Source organism: Nicotiana sylvestris, chromosome 6 (assembly GCF_000393655.2).
Source record: "Nicotiana sylvestris chromosome 6, ASM39365v2, whole genome shotgun sequence".
NCBI classification, from domain to species: domain Eukaryota; kingdom Viridiplantae; phylum Streptophyta; class Magnoliopsida; order Solanales; family Solanaceae; genus Nicotiana; species Nicotiana sylvestris.
This window is the reverse complement of record NC_091062.1, coordinates 182,021,433-182,044,259: the sequence shown is the minus strand read 5'-3', so window position 1 is coordinate 182,044,259 and position 22,827 is coordinate 182,021,433. Positions and strand designations below refer to the sequence as shown.

At 34.0% G+C, this 22,827-nt stretch overlaps 1 protein-coding gene across 1 annotated transcript; it reads left to right on the top strand.

Moving 5' to 3' along the window:
• The first annotated feature begins 4,381 nt into the window (after positions 1 to 4,381).
• LOC138871765 (uncharacterized) lies at positions 4,382 to 5,590 on the top strand. Its single transcript, XM_070149665.1, has 2 exons — positions 4,382 to 4,886; positions 4,983 to 5,590. Exons 1-2 carry the CDS (start codon positions 4,382 to 4,384, stop codon positions 5,588 to 5,590), a joined length of 1,113 nt encoding a protein of 370 aa, XP_070005766.1.
• The last annotated feature ends 17,237 nt before the right edge of the window (positions 5,591 to 22,827 follow it).

Genomic DNA, 22,827 nt, shown 5'->3' with positions numbered 1-22,827 from the left:
TTTCAAAAAATGTTTCCCACGGAGTGTTCAAACAGGCAAAAAATCGCTCGTATCCGCTCACTTTATCTTTGCACGAAAACTCTTCGTGTTTCCGGACAAAGAGGGGCAGTTGTGAGCACGTGATTTTTGCCTCATACGAATTACTCCAAAATAATTCCCAAAATTAGGTCTTGGCTTTAATTATGTGTTATTTTAGGAATTATTGTGTGATTTTTCTGATTATTTGCATGTATTTGTGTGCATGTTTAATTTTATTAATGCATCAAAAATACAAAAAATATAGCATTTGCATTTAAGATTTGATTTTTACATTTTTTGGAATTAATTAATAATTAGGTGTTTTACAAAAATAAAAATTCACAAAAAATAACATATGTGTGTGTTTTAGTCAAATTGTGTGATTTGATTTTAATTTAGTATTTAATTATTTGTGATAACTATTACTTAGAGTTAATTAATATTCTTAAAATTAATTCGGGTTTTATAATTTAATTAGGATTTTAGTTTTAATTTTTTGAAAAATGGGGAAGGAAAAGGAAATAAAAGAAGAAGAAAATCAGTTGGGCTATGTTTTAAATTAAATCTCAGGCCCAAACAATCAACCCAGCACAACACAAGCCTAGTCCGGTCCGTCACAGCTTAAACCAAACGACGTCGTTTCGGTTGTTTCGATTTGGACCGTTGAACCAGCCTGATCGGACGGTCCCAAACCTTCCCCACAACCCGACCCATTCCCATACCCGGACCACCCAATTACTACACAAAACGACCCCGTTTCATCAGAAAGTTAATCGGAGCCATTGGAATCCCATCATCCAACGGCCCAAATTAACTGACTAATTTAATATACCAAATACCCCCCCCCCCACTTGTCTCTTCAGAGACCCAGAAATGCACTGCCTTACACCACCGTCCCCCGCCTACCGGAAATCGCCTCACGGCGGTTCTGGTGGCCCAAACAGCCCCAAATTAACACCATAGAACTCCCTCACTCCCCTCTTTCCAAATCCATGACTCGTTTCCCTCGAATCTTGCCCAAACCTCTCGAATTTTAGATCTAAGGTTCAAAATCCCAAAACCTCCAAACCCTAACCTACCCAATCGACCCCAGTTTAACACCACACAACCCCCATGACTCCCTCATACCAAATCCATCAATGATTTCCTTCGAATCTGACCGGAACTCGTCAAATTTTAAATCTAAGATTCGAACCTTAAAGTTCAAAATCAGTTTCCATTGAGCCTGGTGACATGCATCGATCCAAGCCTCTAGTTGTTGTGATTAGAAGGTCGACTCACTACAAAACCGATGTTGTTCATTTGTTCTTGATAAAGAACAAATGATTAGCATCAGTTTGGGGTGAGTCACAGTATCAAAGCCAAACACAAGTTCGAGCCTGTCCGGTGAGTTCTTCTGTCCTATTTTCTGTATTTATAGTTTAATTAGTGTTATTATGATGTTCGTTTTCCTCATCTCTTTTTCTTTTCTGGTCAATTTCAAATTCGATCAGTACTCTGGTAAATTCTTCTGTTCATTATTTGTTTCTTTAGGATTGGTTTCGTTTATTTGTTTCGTATAGTTGGGATATCAGTAGACTTTGAAATCGAATTTCATTTAATCACTTAGTCAGAGTAATTAGGATCAGTTCAATAATTTGGTTTAAATTCTTGTTTAAATGTGTCGATAAGAACTGATTAATATAAGTAATTCAAGTGTTTACCTACTTAAGAAGTTCCTAGTGGATAGTAGGGTTAGGATTGCACTAATAGATTAAATAATTAAGTGGATAATTGAGTGGACAATGGAGTAGAAGATTAAAGAAATGAAAAGTTAAATTGGTAGTGGAAAATGCACTAATTGAATGTCCATTTAAGGGAGCTGAATCAGAAAGAGGGGACGGGGAGATAGATATACATAAGGAGACAGAAGAGAGAGTCTAGTACTTTGAAAATACTGAAATATACACTGAGAGAGATTGGAAGAGGACATTCTAAGAGAGATATAGGAAGAGATATACACATAAATAGATACAGAAAGAGAGTTAAGAGATAGAATCAAAAAAAAATCAGAAACGATTGCAGAATTTCTGAAAAATACACTGTTTCATTGAGTCATTTGGTATTTTCTGAAGTTTTCCTCTAGTATGGAAGCAATTTCTGGTTAGCTGATAATAAAAAGGGGTTAAGTCGAGTCTGGTTTGGGGTCTGCTGATTCATTATGACTGAAATTAGGGTCTGGACTATTGTATCACATCTCTTGGTTTCAAAATTAGTCTATTGGTTCACTTTTTGGTGTTGAATGCTACTGTTGTTGTTGGTTACTGCTAATATCTCATTTTTCTGCTTCCTTCTGTCATTTACAGATACACATCTATGCACTCTATTCGAACGTAAAGCTTGAGGTGGGAATCAAAAAATGGAATCTGGAGCTTTGAGTTGTATTCAATTTAAGTTTAAAATAAGAATAAACATGCTTGTCTACTTTGTCTTGCTGTAAATTTCCCTTGCTGCCTCTCAATTGTGAACGATGGAATCAACCTTTAATCCCCGAATGTCATACGACATGGTAGCCTAGTCTAAATGTTTACCTTAGTATAAGTTCTTTATATGCAGTTATTTTGCTATTCAGTTGTTTCGAGTTGGACTGGTTTAGATACTATTGACTCAAGATCATTTATTTCACGGACTATTAGATTTGATTGAAATTTGGTGTTTACATTTAACTTGCCTAAGTTTTGTATAGCAGTTTTCTGGTACAGTTTTAGAACTCGAGCAAGTTGTTTGCTCTCGAAGAACTGTGTTTCAGACTATGAGTTTACAGTTCGACGAGTACCAAATCTGGTAAACTGTGGTAGAATTTATAACTTGGGACTTAAATTTTCACTATGCCATTTGGTCCAATATGGTTGCTGCATTTTGTGGCAGAAATGGATTTAGCAATGCACAAGCATTACTAGAAGTTGAATTCTGCATTAAAAATTGTGGATGCAGATTTAGCATGTAACAAAGGGTAAACTTGGGTTTGTATTGGCTTGTAAATAGACACAAATTTGAGCCAGTAGTTTGGATGTGTGTTCGTTCATGTATGACTATCCTTATAGAATTATTTAAAGGAATTGGTCCGGTAGGACCGCATGGGACAACTTACTAGGAAAGGGCCTTCATATTTGTATTTCTTCCCCCACCTCTCAATGGTCAAAAGGTTATGAGTAAGGTCATTGTTAGATGTTGGCTTCAGGGATTCGATCCTGAAGCCCTTGCCTGTAGCCAATATCGCCAAACTATTTGGGCCTTTGGGCCTGAATATCATTGGAATTTCTTCAGTCAGAAGAGTTTCCTCACGTTGAGACGGGTTTGTTTTCCCAGAAGTCTGGGCCTGTTTAATTCGTGCCCTTTCGTCAATAAAATGGCTAAATGAAGCCTTGTTGATTGGAAGGGATTTCTCAAGTATTTTAGTGTTAAATAATTAGGGACTTGAAAAAATGGAAATTTGAGGCAAGCCATAGTTAGACACTTAGTAACAAATGGCTCTTGTGTTAATTTCATAATGTAGAGGTAAAAATAATAAATATTCGTAGAGAAACCTTTAGGCACATTTAATATACTGTCGTGGTTGTGGACACGTTCAGTGACATGATTACAATTCTAAAGACAATTCGGAGTATGCATTCGCGCAACTTCGAACAAATCTTCTCAATAAAAAATGGGTTTTCGGAGGTTATTAAATTAAATTAGCTCATATAGTCCGAGGTGCGCCGCCTACCATTTAATCATACAAAAATGACAAATGTTCGTAGTTTGTTTTAAGCATGCGCAACTTCGACCAAATTCATTTTTATAATAAAAATGTTATTAATTTATTTATGTACACTTACGCGTGACATGATTCCTTACATACAAAAATAAAACGAATATACGTACGCGTGATTCGTTTCAAGACAATTCTATAATTAAGCTAAAAGCGGTTATAAAAGCTAAAAATACACGATAAGTTTAAAACGTGTAATAAGTCAGATAATTAGTCCACCTATAAATTGTTAAGCGACCGTGCTAGAACCACGGAACTCGGGAATGCCTAACACCTTCTCCCAGGTTAATAGAATTCCTTACCTGGATTTCTGGCTCGCTGACTGTAATACAGAGTCAAACTTTTCCTCGATTCAGGATTAAACCGGTGACGACTCTGAATCTTTAAATAATTAATCCTATTTCGATTGTCCTTTAATTGGAAAAAACTCCTTTACACTCCTTCCCGGGGGTGTAGGTAAAAATGGAGGTGTGATAGGGACTACCTGGTTTTCAAAATCAAAACAGAGGGCAACAAAATTTCCAGAAATATCAACAACCACCCCAAAGAGCTCATCAGCAAAGCCTCGAAGACATGATGTACAAATTCATTAAGGCTTTGGATGAGAAGGTTGAAAGTCAAAGTTCAGATATCAAGAATTTAGAAATTCAGATGAGCCAATTAGCAACCATTATGTCTGAACAAATAAAAGGTGCTCTACCAAGCAACACCAAAAAAAATCCAAAAGAACACCTCAAAGCCATCTCTCTGCGGTCAGGTAAAACTCTTGATGATCCATATTCAGATAGACAAGGAAAACTACAAGAAGAGGAACAAGTAAATGAAGGTGAGAATAAAAGAGACTCTGAACTTCTAAAAGAACAGAAAGATAAAGGAAAAAAGGTACAAGAAAATGAATTGATGACAAATCCTCACTCTGTACCCCTCCCTTTTCCCCAAAAAATGAAAAGAGAAAATCTTGACAAACAGTTTTCAAAGTTTCTGGATATTTTAAAGCAACTTTACATTAACATACCTTTCATAGAAGCTTTGACACAAATGCCTTCATATGCTAAATTTCTCAAAGAAATTTTGTCAAGTAAAAGAAAATTGGAAGAAGTTTCAGTAGTCAAGCTTACCGAAAAATGTAGTGCTATACTTCAAAATAAGCTTCCATAGAAACTTGGTGATCCAGGAAGTTTTACAATTCCTTGTACTGTGGGAGGTTCTCACTTTGAAAAGGCATTATGTGATTCGGGTGCTTCAATAAATCTAATGCCTTTCTCAATTTTCAGGAAATTAGAACTTGGTGAAATGAAAGATACTTGTGTGTCTCTTCAGTTAATTGATCAAAGTACTAAAAGGCCCAAAGGAATAATTAAAAATGTCCTCGTTAGAGTAGATAAATTTGTATTCCCAGTAGATTTTATAGTACTTGAAATGGAAGAAAATATTGAGGTACCATTAATTTTAGGTAGACCATTTCTCGCAACAGGAAGATCAATCATTGATGTTCATCAAGGACAATTAATATTGCGAGTTGATGAGGAAAGAGTAATTTTTGATATGCAGAAAATGATCAAATTTCCTGGGAATGAGTCATCATCATCTTGTTTTCAAATTGACTTACTAGTTGACCTTGTAGATGAATTCAAGGATAATCAATTAATTACTGATTCATTGGAAAGATGTTTGGTCAGGTCAGGGACGACAGGTGATGAAAATCCCACAATCAAAGAAGAAGCTGAAACACTGGAAAAAGAATCAGAAAATGAGAAAGTCTCACAAGAAGAAGTTCAATAAAAAATTAAACTCAAAAATCTTCTTTCTCATTTAAAATATGTTTTTCTTGAACCTGAATTATTTCCAGTAATCATTTCATCTTCTTTGACTCCAGAACAGGAATACAAACTGATAGAAGTCTTGAGGAAACATAAAAGAGCCTTAGGATGGATATAGCTGACATCAAAGGAATCAATCCAGCTATTTGTATGCATAGGATCCTCATGGAAGAAAATTACAAACCTATAGTCCAACCCCAAAGGAGACTGAATCCAGCAATGCACGAAGTTGTCAAAAAAGAAGTAGTGAAACTTCTCGCGGCAGGCATCATTTATCCAATATCTGATAGCCCTTGGGTAAGTCCTGTGCAGGTAGTACCAAATAAAGTAGGTATGACCGTAATAAAAATGAAAATAATGAACTCATACCTACTAGAACAGTCACAGGATAGGGAGCCTGTATAGATTACAGACGACTTAATGATGCCACGAGGAAAGATCATTTTCCTTTGCCTTTTATTGACCAAATGCTTGAGAGAATTGCAGGCCATAGTTTTTATTGTTTTCTTGACGGATATTCTGGGTATAATCAGATACCAATTGCTCCAGAAGATCAGGAGAAGACCACATTTACATGCCCTCAAGGTATGTATGCTTACAGAAGAATGCCATTTGGACTATGTAATGCTCCTGCTACATTTCAGCGTTGCATGTCGGCAATTTTCTCAGATATGACTGAAGAGTTTCTTGAAATTTTCATGGATGATTTCACACTTTTTGGTAAGACATTTGAAGATTGTCTCTATCATTTAACTTTGGTGCTTAAAAGGTGCGAAGAGACAAATCTAGTTCTTAACTGGGAAAAGTGTCACTTTATGGTAACGGAGGAAATTGTTTTAGGACATAAAATCACTGCTAAAGGAATAAAAGTTGATAAGGCTAAAATTGATCTTATAGCAGGATTACCCCCTCCCACCACTGTTAAAGGTATTAGAAGTTTCTTAGGGCATGCAGGTTTTTATAGAAGGTTTATAAAAGACTTTTCAAAAATTTCAAAACCTCTAACTAACCTACTGATGAAAGATGTGAAATTTGAATTTTCAGATGATTGCAGAAAAGCATTTCAGTTTCTCAAAGAACAATTGACTAATGCTCCAATTGTTGTCTCTCCTGATTGGAGTCAGCCTTTTGAAATAATGTGTGATGCAAGTGATATAGCAATAGGAGAAATATTGGGACAAAAGAAAAATAAGATCTTTAGACCCATATACTATGCCAGTAGAACCCTCAATGAAGCTCAAATGAACTATGCAACAACTGAGAAAGAGTTATTGGCAGTAGTATTTGCGTTTGACAAATTTCGTTCTTATTTGATAGGAACGAAGGTTACAGTATTCACCGATCATGCAGCCTTAAAGTATCTATTAGCAAAGAAAGACGCTAGACCTAGATTGCTAAGATGGATACTCCTTTTAGAAGAATTTGATCTCGAAATAAAAGATAGGAAAGGTTCAGAAAATCAGGTAGCTGATCATTTGTCACGTTTAGAGAATCCTCCTACTGAAATACTAGATATCCAAGAGGAATTTCCTGATGAGCATATTTTTTCAGTCGCGGTGGATATAACTAAACCGCCTTGGTTTGATGATATTGCCAATTATTTAGCAGGGGGTGGATTCCAAAAGATTTGTCTTACGATCAAAGAAAAAAGCTTAAAAAAGAGGCAAAACATTATTATTGGGAAGATCCTTATTTGTTTAAATTTTGTGCAGATGACATAATCAGGAGATGTGTACCTGAATCAGAAATGAACAACATTTTAAGTCACTGCCATGATGGAGCTGTAGGAGGATACTACGGAGGAAGAAGGACAGCAGCTAAAGTACTTGAAGTTGGTTTTTTCTGGCCTACTTTGTTCAAAGATGCAAAAAATTTTGTTGCCGCTTGTGACCAATGTCAAAGAACCGGTAACATTTCAAAAAGGGATGAAATGCCTCTTAACTCTATTATTGTGTGTGAAATATTTGATGTTTGGGGCATTGACTTCATGGGTCCTTTTCCTCCTTCAAATTGTTGCGAATATATTTTAGTAGCTATTGATTATGTCTCAAAATGGGTAGAAGCAATTGCTACTAAAAAAATGATGCTCGAGTTGTTTGCGATTTTCTCAAGAAAAATATCTTTTCTAGATTTGGAACTCCACGAGTTATCATAAGTGATCAAGGAACTCATTTTATAAATAGACAAGTTGCTTCTTTGTTGTCAAGATATGGAGTTACTCATAAAACAGGAACTCCATATCATGCACAAACAAGCGGACAAGTAGAAATATCCAACAGAGAATTAAAAAGAATTTTAGAAAAAACTGCTGGTTCTTTTCGAAAAGACTGGTCTCTAAAATTAGATGACGCTTTGTGGGCTTACAGAACTGCTTTCAAAACTCCAATAGGCACATCTCCTTATAGACTAGTTTTTGGAAAATCTTGTCATCTACCTGTAGAGTTGGAACATAAAGCATATTGGGCTATAAAATTATTAAATTTAAACTTGCCAGTTGCAGGAAAAAATTGTCTACTACAGCTTGATGAGTTAGAAGAGTTCAGACTTACAACATATGAAAATGCTAAATTGTACAAGGAAAAAACAAAAAAATGGCATGACAAGTTCATTCGCAATAAAAGCTTTAAAGTTGGAGATAGTGTTCTGTATACAATAGTCGATTGAGACTATTTCCAGGAAAGTTTAAGTCATGATGGACTGGACCGTACATCATAACTGAAGTATCCCCTTATGGTGCCATTGAAATATAACACATGAATGGGGGAAACAAATTCAAAGTGAACGGCCATCGTTTGAAGCCTTATGTCACCAGAACATTTGACAAACAGGTTTCGACAATCCTTATTGCTTAAAAAAATATATAGTATATAGTATATAGTATATAGTATATATATATATATATGTGTGTGTGTGTGTGTGTGTATATTTAATAAGTCGAGTTACCGCCATTAAACTCAGACTATTCTCTTATTAATCTTCCTAATTTTTTGTAACTTAGTAAACAATTTTTATATATATAGGTACTTTTATTGCAAAAAAAAAAGGAAGGTTAATTAATGAAAAATATAATGTATATATACTGTATACTAATTGTAATGAAAGAAAAAAAATTATTTATGTTAGTCCTTATTTTTTACTATAAAAATCAAAAAAACAAAATAAAAAAAAATTATTTTTGTATGTTTACGTAACTTTCAGCAGTTTTCTATGACATAGTTAAAGAAAATAAAAATTAATTAATTAAAAAAAAGGTAAAAGGAAAAAAGAAAAAGAAAAAGAAAGATTTTAAAAAAAAATCTGTTCAAATCAAATGAAAGATCACGTTCAGTTGGCAAAGGTTGTTAAGGGGTAAAACTTATCAAAACAACTGCCCAAAAATTGTTACGGTGGCTTCAAACAAACAAAAACAAAAGCAAAAACAAAAACAAAAACAAAAACAAAAAAAAGAAAAAGAAAGGGGATTGTAAATAAATAAGAGGTTTTAACCTCACATTTATCTCTCCCACAGACCAAACAAACAATTCCACAGTAAAGGAAAAACTCTTCCTTTCTCTTGTTTCATCCCCCATTTTACAGTACCTCACCCATCTCTGTAATTTCTCAGTCATGGCTATCACATAAGAAAAAAAAAGAATTTCTTTCTTCTCTTTTCCTTATCTTCAACAAATTTCACTATCTTTGCACCCCTTTGTTTCTTCTCTGTTCAATTTTCCAAATACACCAATCTGGTTAGACACTTGATTTTCACCTGAAAAAGAAAAAAAATGAATATTACACAAGTAACTCTTTCAAATAACTCAAATAACTCTAGAAGGGAAATCTTTGACCCGGAATTATGGAAACTTAGAGCGGCAAATCGGAGAGTGGTTGAAGAATATGAGATGTTGCTTCTCCCTTCTGGTGGTTTGAAGGCACAAGAAATTTTACAAACAGTCAATGCTTTTGGGTGGAGGTCTTTTGTTCAGTGCCCGGGGGATTACAATCGAAACATAGTTCTGGAATTCTACAGCAATCTTAATCCAGTAAGTCGTACTTCAACCGTGAGGTAAAATTATTCGCTTTGATGCTGAATTTATAAACGATATTTTTAACTTGAGAAACACTGATGATAGCGAGACCAAGAAATTTATGGATGATCGGGATGTAGATTTTGTAAGACATATGTTAGGCGAGTTGTGTCCTAATGGTGTTAAAGTTTACTCGGGAACTGCTGAACGCCCTTTGAATATTAACTGTTCATGTATGCTTGAATTAGCAAGAGCCTGGGGTAGATTCGTTAGTTCTCGCTTAATCCCGTATTTGAATACCTCGAACTACAATATAGAAAAAGTTCTTTTGATATATGCGATTATGCATGAATTGCCTGTGAATGTGGGGAGATTGATTAGCAATGCTATGGTTAGTTGTCGGATCAAGTCTGATTGTGAATGCTTGTATTTTCCTTCAACTATCACTCGTTTGGCCTCCTTATTTGATGTGGATTTGAGTGGTTTACAGAAGACTGAAAATTCCTACTTCATCGGTAGAACTTTCTCCATAATTTGAGACCTCCTACTGGTCCAACTCAAGTTGAACAGGAACAAATGCTTGTTGATAGTGGAAACGAAGCGGAAAATGAGCCTGAACAACCTCTTAATTCAGAAATTGGAACCACGCCTACCATCCTCGTTCCTGATATTCTGGTTAGTATACAAGAATTGTTACAAAGGCAGACTGAATTGATGAATAGTTGGGAGATTTTCAGAAGTGAACAAGTAGTGCGTGAAGCAGTATTCACAACACATGTTGAACATATCTTGAGAGAATTAACAGAAGCTAGAAATACTCATAATCTCATATGCCAAACATTGCAAAATCAATTTGCATATACCTCTCCCATAATCTACACAATGGGAACTGTGATGTGCAATATTGCTAACACTATGAGAAGTTCTGATATTCCTAGTTTTTTCCCTCATTTTACTGTTTCAGGTGGTGGTTGCCTTAATGTTACAGGTGCAAATCTCTATCAGGGAACACATGTATTTGTACCAACACCATTTCCCACAACAACGATGGATATAAACAGGGGAAGTGGAACTACAGCAAGTCCGATGACATTTAGCAGTCAGCCCCTTTCTGTTTTCTCTAAACTGGAAGCTAACCATGGAGTTGCTACAACTGGAGGTTCGTCAGTTCCTATTCAACAAGAAAATGGCTTTGATGTCAATACATACCTTGATCTCTTTCAAGGTAATGGTCATGAAAATTAAGAACGGAACAACAAATTGTTCATTCAAGAGAATGAACAGTTTAGGTGTGGGAGATGGTAATTTTCTGGCTACCTTTTCTCTATAATAATTTTGGAGTTGTTGACTAGCTTCTCTCTACTGGTTTGGAAAAACCTGTTGGTGGATGTTTGTGTTTTTGTTCACTGGAAGAAGAAGAAAGTTTTCTTTCTTTTTCAACAAAACCTTAAAAAAAAAACTTTCTTCTTTAATGATTTTTGCTGGATGACAGAATGGAGCGCTTTGGCATGCTGATAATTGCAGTTTTTGTGTATGTAAATAGGCCATGAAATGGCAGATCTAAGGTTGATTGTTTGGTGCTATAACAACTGGTACTAAATTTTTGTTGTACTAGTCATGAGATTAACCTGTTGATTTATGTTTTCATGTTAGTATGAAGAAGAAGGTTGCAACAGGTAACATCATTTTGATAGCTATGGTAATAGCTTGTACATAGTCTAACCTGTTAGTTGCAATGAAACCCTGAATGTATGCTTAATGTAAGTTATTTTGGTACTTTGCACATTTACAACTAAAATAGCTTATTTTCTTATCTTTCGTTATTATTAGTACTTTTATATATATATATATATTAAAAATAAAAATAAAAAAATAAAAATAAATAACTTGGACGTGGTGAGTTAAAGCAAGAAACGTTAAAAATAGTATTGTCATTAACTTTATGTCATTGTAGTACCAGAAAGTTGTACGTCCAAGCTCAAAAAAAAAAAGAATTTTCAAAATAATTTGCACATGAATAAGCTTTGCTCATTTCTTGGCAACATATCTGAATATTTCAGGTCCATAGAACATTGAAGACTTCTATTTTTATGTCTCCATTTTTTGCTGATGTAAGTTTTCTACTGTGATGCAACTTTGACTGTTTAAAGAAAATCAAGGTATGCAGAAATCAATATATTCAATAACTAGAACTTGCTTCCATTGTTAGTCAAGGCGAACTCCTAGAAAAATGCTGATTTTGGAAAATGAATTAGGCTATCTTTGGATCGATTGAGCCTTTCTTTATAACTACCAAATGAAATTTATCCTTAGTATCCCATTTTGAGCCTAAATATCCTTTTTTTTCATCTATACCTTATAACATCAAGCATACTTGTACACATATGTATACAAATTTTGTTATCACATATATATATTTATATAAAAAAAAATCCATTTCTTCATTATCTAGCCTCATGTTCAATGGATGACGATTTGTGAATTGGTGTATGTGAAGTCTCCAGAGAAATATTTATCTCAATCAAAAAAAAAAGAGAAAAAAAAAATATATATATATATATATATGGATATATAGACACACATATGTAAGAACATGTATAGCACGTGCATATGAGTGTTTATGTATAAAAAATAAAAAAAAATAAAAAAAAAAAAAGGTTAGAGGGTTATATAAATTTAAAATTCTCGTATCAACACCAATTCTCGAACAAAGTCATCTATGTTTGAAAATCAAGCCACCAAAAAAGAAAAAAGAAAAAAAAAAGGGAAGAAGTCACTTTATATATTTTCCTTGTATCCTACCAGCCCAAAGCCTAACATTATAAGCTAATAAAAGTCCTAAAAGATTCTAAAGTCAGTATTGATCTACATTAGTGACGACTGACAAGAAAGGCAAGCCTATGGTTTATTGTAAATAACTGATTTAGTGTTCTTGTTTTTTCTAAAACTCAAAGATGTCTAACAGTGATACTTGCAGAGTAAAAGTGAAGAAATAAACAAAGCAAGTTCCACAAAGTTCAAAAGGATTTGAAATTTCAGGTGGAATCATTAACTGTTGCAAAGTTGTGAATGTGTAAATCTAAATATATATATATATATATATATACATAAATATTTCCTCGAGGACGAGTCAAAGTTCAAGTGTGGGAGAATTTGATAAGTGCATTTTATTTTATTTTTAAACATATAATTTCTTTGTAAAAACACAAAAATTATCATATTTCTTCCATACTTTTGTCTAAATTATGCAGGAAAAGTTAAAGAAGGATTGGTCTGGGAACGAGAAGATTAAAGAGGAAAAAAAATAGAAAAACGTACAAGCTAAGGCAGAATAAAATATGGTGCTAAAGAATACGTGATCTGCCATGACAAAGAACAACCGACTCACAACCGGTTACAACAAACTATAACCGATCCATAACCAAAGAAGCTCATAACCAAGCATAACAAGGCCACAACCAGCCATGACAAGTTCATATCCAGAAGATAATTGAAAACCTTGTCATGGCTTGCCTATAAAAAGGCATCGTTCGTGAAGGAAAACGGGGAGGGTAATATTGAGCAGAAAGTTTTTCTTTCTCTTTGTTCTTTAGTTTTGCTTCTGTTTCTTCTTTTAGCCATTACAGTGGTTTCATTTCTAGTTCCGAATAAATTGTAGTATTGGAAATTACTCTAGTTCCTGTTTTTAATTAAATAGGGGGAATTATTCTCTTGAATATTTGTTTCCATTTTCTTATTTAATGGGCACGATTATTTTTGTTGTCGGTATTGGATCTAATATGGAGTAACTTTTCTTGTGTTGGAAAAATGACGGATCTTAATATTTTTATATAATAGTAGATATCATTCCTCAATTTCACATGCTTGAGCTGAAGCTTTTTATTTAAATTTTATCTGTTTTATAGTTGGGTGGTATTTAATTTTGTTAACATCTATCTATTTCGTACTACATATTAACTTCTCACTAATTCTGTAATCGAAAGAGGCAGAAGAAGTAATAGTTAATTCTGGTATTGATAGATGTTAACTTGTATTTAGTGACATCTAGCTCTTATATGTTAAAATTAATTCTACACTTATTTGTAATCGAAAGAGGCGAATATTGTAGTAATCAGTTATAACAAGTAGGGTAACCGAAAGGGACTTACTAAAAAGAGCATGTTTTAGTTCAAGTATATATTTCTGGTTCTTTAATATTACCATTTTAACGATTAATTTGTATAACCGAGAGGAGTGCATTTAATTGTTCAACTATAGTAATAATATATAAATGTAATCGTGAGAGACATTTATACATTTCTGAGAAATAGAAGTTGAAGGATAAATGTATCTACTATATAATAAAAATATTAAGTGAAGTCAGAATCCCAACACCTTTTTATTATATTTGTGAAAAAACAAAGCATTTTTTATTGCTTTATTCGTGCATTTTTAGTTAGTTAATTCACAACTCATCTCTTTCTGATTTTCTCAAATAGTAATTAAAACAAGAAACGTCTGTAGACTAGATAAACCAATCTCTGTGGGTTCGACATCTTTCTTTACTACTATTTGACAGAGTACGAGTTTAAATCATATACGCCAGACACTCGTCATATATCATCGCTTAGATTCTGACATAAGTACTCTTCAAACTCTCCTTACTTTTAGACCAATGCCTAGACTATTTAAAATATTTGTGTGACTCTCTAACATCCTAGCCTCAAAAATTGACTCCACTACATTCCTCTTTGTGACTCGCTTCTTGTGCATAATAAAGATATGAGTTCTTCACCAATACGTTGTAAAGCATGTGCCCTCACCAACAAAATAAAGAGAGTAATTAGTCCGCACGCTCAAATATGAATTCAAGTATAATTAAGGACCCACGGAATGAAAGAATTCATTCACTCTCGCAAAGAAACTCATGTGCCCCCAAAGCTCGTATCATAGGCTTGCCCCTAATGTGAGCTACTAATTTAATTTAAGATCGCAAAGTCTATGATCAATTAGGTATTCATGGGTTATAATGTAGGCTAAGGGATGTGTAGGATAGATATGGATAATAGTGACTAACCCTCCTAAGCCCTCTTAATACAATACAATTTAACTTTTAAGTACATCCTCTTCATGATCACTCCACATATCGCTATGAAACTATACCTAATGTAGCCCATTGACTTTTAGCATTTAAGCACATATCAAATTGAATGGGAGGGATTTTTTTTGTATTTTTTTGTTCAAAATCTTTTTAACACCCTCCATAAATTGGTATTTCCAGCTAGTAGCTCTCTCTATTCACACATGGACCTTTTGGTTTTTCTATAGTTCCACTCAAAAATTACCCAATCTTTTTTCCTTCACTTCTAGCGACTTAAGTGCTTTCGGAGATAAAGTTTCAACATGATTTAATTAAGAAAAAAAAAGGATTCGTCTTGTAATGTGGGTACCAAAAAAAAGGTTTACAAGCTCAAATAGGCTAACAAAAGATAATTTTTATCACTAATAGGCAGATAGGTTGAAGGATCAATCAAAGAAACGCCTATATCATTTCCTAAACTCATAAGACTTAATCATTTCTCTTCCACTCACACACGGGGCAAGTTCTAGACTAACAAGGGATGACACATAGTACATACAAAATCCCACCTCACTCAATGCACATGATTTACTCAGGACGACTCAGACCCCGCTCTCAAGTTAAAGCAACTAGCACAGTCATTATATAATCCAAACATTAGGAAGTAACAACAGGAGTCAATAGACGAGCCCAAGCGTTAAAATAAATACATATACTCTCAAGGCATATAGTCACAAGAATAAAGAATAAAGTACTCAGTGCAGATGCTCCAACTCTAAGCCCCAACATAAAACATGTCAAAAAGCATAGATACCCAAGTTCTTCCCATTCCATTATCAGTTGGGAAAAAAAAGCTTTTTGTATTTTTCTTTAGACTTTAAACTTTCAAGAAAACTATCTAGGAAGTCCATCGTTGGGAAAAGTCTAAAACTTTTTAAAAATTCTACTTTAAAAAAATTACTATCTGGTTCAAAAAGTCATCCCTTGGAAAAGAACCGTGGTCATAAGAAAAATCAAGAGGGGTTATTTCTACCTAATTTTTTTTAAAAAAATTTCAACAAATATAAAATAACACAACTAAACTAGCATAGGAATCCACCCAAACAGTTTCTTCATCCCACACTTAAAATTGTGCATTATCCCCAATGCACACTCATAAATATAAAAAGGGTAAAAGAAATTCCCTGGTAGGCCGTAGATCGAAGCATTAACAGCTCATTGGGTACTCGGACTTCTCACATACTTGATTCTCTGTGCGGGGACCCCACACTTAGTTTTAATCATCTCTCATACTTTTGTTTCTTCCAATGGCCTTGCTTCCAATGCTCCTAGAGAAATCAAAAATAACACTCCAAGAATAATACAATAATAATTAAAAAAATAATAAAGAAAGCAGTAAAGTTGGGTTGCCTCCCAACAAGTTTGATTTAACGTCGCGGCACGATGCAGATCGCTTTTTCCTCCACCTCAAGCTTTTGAACTGAACCCCAAGTTTTGCTTCAAGTTTATGATTATGTTTCTGGGGCGGGTACAAATTCTTGTGACCCAAAAATTAGATAAGTCTCATGCACTTTTTGGATCTCGACCGAGGAATGTCACCTTGCCTAGACGGCCTTGAAAATTTCAAAATATAAGGCTCATCTATCTCTTCTTTGGACTCCTTTTTATGCTCATAAGGATCCATTCTCATTTCACCATAGGAATATAATATAGAGAAGTGTTTGGAATGAGGTCCAACGTGCTCAAATACATGAACTTCAAGATTTTTGTCCTCCTCAACACCAATCACACTAGAGTCAACTAAATTTGTACCTTCAATGTCCTTGGCTGACTCTAGTATTACTTCTTCAACATCGGCATCCTCAAATTCTAGTTGTATAGATTGTTGGTGTTCTACTCTGACCTCCTCCATTAGCACCTCAATTTTAATGTCTAATTCATGCTCTTCTTGGTTACTATCTACAATATTGGCTTGTTAAGCATTAAATGATTAAACTAGTTGACTCACTTGTGCCTCCAGGTTGCGATTAGTAACATCTTGCCTTTGTATGTGCAGTTGTTTCTCATTATTTTGTTCCATAAGGCACCTTAGCATATCCTTGATCTCTTTCAGGTCATCATCCGTGGGTTCTTTGTTCCTATTAACTTCATAAGAAAAAGTAGAACCATCATAATAAGGGTTTGGGAGAGGATAAGAAATATATGCACAACCATTAAAGTGACCATCTTGACCACCACACATTCCACACATAAGATTGAGTTGGTGCACATAACTCACTCTCGGGAATATTTAGAAAATTTTGCCACAGTGGTTTCCTCCACAATATGCACAAGGAAGATCAACAGTAGAATTACCAATATCAAAACTCCTATAATTCCATGATGCCATATTTCTCAAATTAGAAAAAAGAAAACTAAACTAAAAAAAATCAAATAGTAAAAAAAAAAAGTTCAAACTTGAAACCTAGAAATATGTACACTTACAGCTATATTGAACAACTGTAGCTACACCGTTACTTTTCTGACAACAGTGCCAAAATTTAATCACACCCAACTATATCTTATAAAAAGGACTACGCAGTCGTTGCAAATATAATCCGGTTTACAAGTCCGGAGTCGAATCCCACATAGAACTAAAACTTAGCTACAGTTATTCAGTATCGCTAAGAAACACAAGTCCAAACAATTTTCTAATTATAAAGATTATAATATTTATTTTTATCTAATAAACTAACAAATACTAAAGCAGCAAAACTATCAATTAACAAGGATAAGGATTGGAGACAAGATTAAGGAGATCTAGAGTTATGATTTTTCCAATTGTCAGAATCTTTCCCGCTGCGTCTTCTATAATCTCGCCTAAGTATTCTCTACCGATCGTGAGTACTTCGAGTATCGTAATTCTCTTCCGAGCAACTACCACAATTTACTAGACATATTCTTCCGAACTACGCTAGCTGGCACTAGTGCACCGCTCATTAAAATCGCACCAAGGCTTCGTTATTCCTAATACTACTTTTAAACCCTCTGAATTTATCCCTTACATACGTTAGGAGTGATGTTGTTCAACAACTACCTAAATATGTACCCTTTTCCAAGCAATACACACTAAATAGGCACAGTCAATTAATTGCCATTCAATCAACAAAAATAAGCACATAGTTGAACAAGGAGAGAAATCCAACGGCTCAATTATATAAAAATATAATAAGAATTCATCCTGTAAAAGGTTCCATCAAAACCCTTGATAACAAATTAGCTATTCATAATAGTGTGCAAAACTACAATACTAGAATTCATAACCAATAATGGAAACAGAAAGAAGAAAGAGGAAAAAACGTGAAGTTGAATCCTTCTCCTTCTTGCTCCTAGCGTGTTCTTGCCTCCCTAAGTCTTTTCCCCTTCCAAAGTAGTTTTAGGATGTATTTATATGACCTAGATAGGGTGGAGGGCCGTCCAAGGCAATCCAAAATCGGATAGGATAGCTGGAGGGCGCGTCAACTTTCGTGCAGCGCGTGAACTTGGACGCGGACTCAGCTTTTGAAATTTTCCAGTTCGTGAAGTGATCTGTGCCTTCCCTTCGCTTCGCTGTTTTGTGCCTTCATTTTTCTCCTTTTTCGTGTCCGTTTTCGTGCCACACACGAAATTGGATAAGCTCCCAATTCTTTCCATCTCTTCTTTTTGTGTCGAATTGTTATCTTTTGATCATTTATCATCCAAACCCGTTCCTACACATAAGAAACACATAATGAGTATATTTTACTTTAAAACTCATATAAACTCTCACGACTTACACAAGAATTATACTAAAAAATATACACTCTTCATTATGCAAATATACTAAAAAATATACACTCTTCATTATTTACCAACAGACCTTACCCCGACCTAGTGATTAAACTAGAAATGTTATTGCATAATTTCGAGTAGTACAAGAGCTAATTTGATCCTTTTCCAACAAGAGAAGACCTTGAAGTCCCTATGAGCCTCGTTGTCCTAGGTTTTTCCCTTTCAGTTGCTCTCCTTATTTCAAAAAAAATAAATGCTACTACTAGTAAGATTATTATGCTAATGACAAGAACCAATTTCGTTGATGTGAACCGTGAAATGAAAATATAGCATAGAAAGATCATTAATTCGCAGAAGCAGCTATTTGAACTTGCATTCAAGAGTTAGAACCATGTAATCTGAGCTATATAATATATCTATCAAATAAAAGTGCATGGAAAATCTAAAAAGAACCAAACGATAAAAAACTAATCCGGGGGGTTCCGAGAATCTAACTCAGGACCTCTCGCACCCAAAGCGAAAATCATACCACTAGACCTAAGGCCCTTGTTGATTAGAGGATTTATACTAATTTAATTGACTCGCGATTATGTTAGAGTGGTACCTTCTTGCGACCCATATTTTAATCAAAAGACTAAAAGACTCCTATTTAAGGTAGATCGCCAAACTACAATCGAGAGACTCTGTCTTGTTAGATTACTCTGGGTTTTCAAAACTTCATATTCAATAACCAGGAAGCTCAAAATTAGTTACTCCAACTAGTCTTCCGGTCGATATTAACTGCAGCACTTGATATTTTAATAACAAATTAATATTACAAAAAAGCTAATTGATCATAATGGTTACCTCTTACACTATTGACTTTGAGACTTGCAAACTGATTATATTATACATATTTCATAAATCTTGGCTGAATGAAGAACAAGAATATTCCTAGCATCAAATAAATTTCCTAGTTGGACTTAAACAAGGAGAATTGAGCACTAGCGCGTTATCTTTCTGGTATTATTCTAATCACGTACGGTACCCCATTTTGAGAACATTAAATTATGAACAAGTTGATTCATGGTTGACATCAAAATGTATGTTAGATTCTTAAGTTTTATGCGGATGATTTTACGCCTATAGTAGTACAAGTGGTCATGATCAGCTTTTGAGGTTCTTGTCGAATTATCATCAAGATGCCTCAACCAAGTTGACAATACTTCACTTGAACTTTTCAAATAGTTTTCACCATTTGTCACTATTCTTAAATAACTGGCCAAAACGTCGCTTCGCTTGTTTGGTTATTAGGGGAGCAAGAGGCGGATCCAAGATTTAAGCACAGCGGGGGTACCACTGTCTTTAACATAGATATATAAGCTAGTAGCGATAAAATTTAGCTTGCTAACTCCTTGAAAAGTTAATGATTATGAGTCAGTGATCAAAAATATCTTTTAAAATATCAAAAACTTACTCTAATAAAATCAAGATTAAATATTCGTTAAGTAGTTCAAGCAGAGTTTCAATCGCCATCGCTAAATCGACGGAGGTATGCTACTTTGCCGAAGTGATTTTTGAAGGCACGAGCATTTTGGAGTTTTTCTATCGCTCTTTTTGGGAGAAATTTTGTTGAATTACTTATTTTAATACAAGTCAAGAAAATGATGATGCTTATAAACTTAGTTATCATGATAAAGAATATAAATTGGCTTCTTGCTAATGGAATATTTTATTCCTCTCCAATTTTCTTTAATATTTTTATGTCTCTCTGTTACCTTTTTCAAATTCTAGAAAGACGTTTCTCAAAAAAGTTTTTGACTATTCTATATAGAAGCTCTAAAGAACTAATCGTGGAGAGAAGCTTGGTTTGAGGCTTTTGAGGGAGAGATTTGAAGGGAGCAAAGCTAAACTAAATTCAATAAATGTACTAGTGCTAAAATATTTTTGAACTCAGAAAAATTTAAAAAAAAAAGAGAGAGAAAACCAAATTGAGCTCTAAATACAGAATACTAAACCACCTTGAATTCAAAGAGAAAAAATAAAATAAAATGAAAAAGAGCATGCATTGCTGCTGCCGCTGGGTCTTGAACCCAGGTCATCTTGAGAGGGAGGAGCAAATGTCGCATGTTAAACCAGCCCAACAATCAAACTTTTGTGTTTGAGGGGGCACATCAAAATTGTTTAGGGGGTCCTTGATTTATATACAAGTATATATACACGGTTTTTGCCAAAGTTAACGAGTTCCGGTGACCCCTCTAATGACCATGTAGGTCCGCCTCTAAATGGAGCTGACATGCGCACTATATATTTTCAGGAGAAGGATCAAATATGTTTCTCTACTTTCATATATTGTCTACATTTAACCTTCGTATTATCCCACTAAATTTACCCATACCATCAACAAACTTTTAAAAATTACCCCTTGATTTGTTAAGTAACCCAAAATCTCTTAATTTTCTTTTATTTAAATCACGTGTTGTTCTTCTTGCTTCACTATTTTCAGAAATTACTATTGATGTGAATGTTAAAAGTTATAGACTATACAAATTATTCATGGATATTTTTAATTATCAATGTACCCACTTCTCTTCTTGTGATAATGGGTTTGGAATTGATTTTTCAACCATATACACATCGTAGAATTCAATGAGTCTATTTATTGTATATTATATGCAGCTGATCATCATGTATGTACATGTGTATTCGAATATATTTTGTTATTTTTTGATTAGTAAAGAGTTCGATCTACTAACTTAATTAAGAGTGCACGATGAGTAGGCATTTGATTAAAACAAAGTTGAATTCGACAATGTAAAGTCTCCAAGAAACTTTAACTCCTATTTGCAAAGTCTCCATACCTTTGGTGCATCGAATTCATTAAAGTTGGGATGTTGTAATTGCTTTTGGAATTTAGACAAGCTACCTAATTTAGATTCTTTAATTTACTATACTTTGTTTACTAACCGTTGTATTATTTTAATATATTTTTTTCTTATTTTTTTCAATTAAGTAAGCAGATAAATGCCAATTTTTTATTGAAAAATAGTGGAGCAAGAAGAACGGCAAGCGATTTAAATAAAAGATAATGGGGAGATTTTGGATTACTTAGCAGATCAAGGGGTAATTTTTAAAAGTTTGCTGATTGTAAGCATATTGGCCGGATAGTATAACGGTACGTAGGAATAAATTTGACCGAATAGTATAAAATGGATTAAATATAGAGAATATTCAAAAATAGAGGTATATATTTGGCCCTTTTTCTAATATTTTCAGAACTCGGAAAAAGGGAAATTCTCATTTGCAAATATATACGATAGAACGTAGCAAGAACCCAAATGTTGAGAGACAATTCAAGATTTACATACAACAAAAACACTTGGTAATATACATGTTTTTTTTCAAAATTTTATACACATCTAATATGTATACACACATATACATATACGGATAGATATATCTACAGTCCAAATATCTGGATATGAAATCAAGATTTACAAATTAAACATTAGAAGCATTATATATATTTGAAGTATTATCAGCTTTTGCTTCTACTTTGGTTATATCCCGCAGGAAGGGTTTGGGGAGAGGCCTCATGCACCTATGCACCTATGAGGATGCGCTATAGGCTGCCTATGTTACTCTAACATATGTAATAGCAATGATTGATTTCACGATTTAAATTCATAATTTAATAAATTACACAAAAATAGTTTTAGGGTTGCCCCAAAACTCTTCTGATTCGATTAACTTGCAAAAATTAGAATTTAAAAGAAAAGGAGGAAAAAGTAAGGGAAAATGTGAAAGGATTCGTACGTGAAAAAACATGTAGCTACCAAAGAAGCACAGTTGGCACGTCGCTGTCACAAAAACAACTTGCAGTTCGTAATAGAGGAAGAAGGAGATGTAGTCTAAGACTCTACGTCAACAAAGTTTGTCCACATTGACGATTCTAATTAAGATTCCTTTACCAGCTACAACTAAAGTCCACCAGTAATAAATTACTTAATTAACTGTAAATCTAAAAGGCTTGTGAACCTCTCTCTTTCTCTCTCTCTCTTTTCACGTAATTAATGGATTAACCTACCCTTGAAATAGAAAAAGTAAGACCATATTTTCTTACGTACAACCGTCCAACTCTATGTTTTCATACTGCTTTGTGAGACTTAAAAGATAGTCCACAAAATCTTGGTGTGAATTTAATTATATTTTTCAAGGGACTGTAAGATAGTATAATTCTTGCAAAGTATGAAGGGTTTAACGTTTATATAATGACAGTGTAGAAAAACGAATATTATTACGTCATTAAAAAGTAGCAATATTATATTATTACTCTGTGTCCTTAATACTAGAGGAGTTTAAATT

Bases quoted from the DNA above. Each gene is read 5' to 3' on its own strand.
- LOC138871765 (XM_070149665.1), top strand. From the start codon at position 4,382: ATGATGTACAAATTCATTAAGGCTTTGGATGAGAAGGTTGAAAGTCAA. The intron at 4,887-4,982 runs GTAAAAGAAAAT...TTGGTGATCCAG, and splicing joins TCTCAAAGAAATTTTGTCAA to GAAGTTTTACAATTCCTTGT.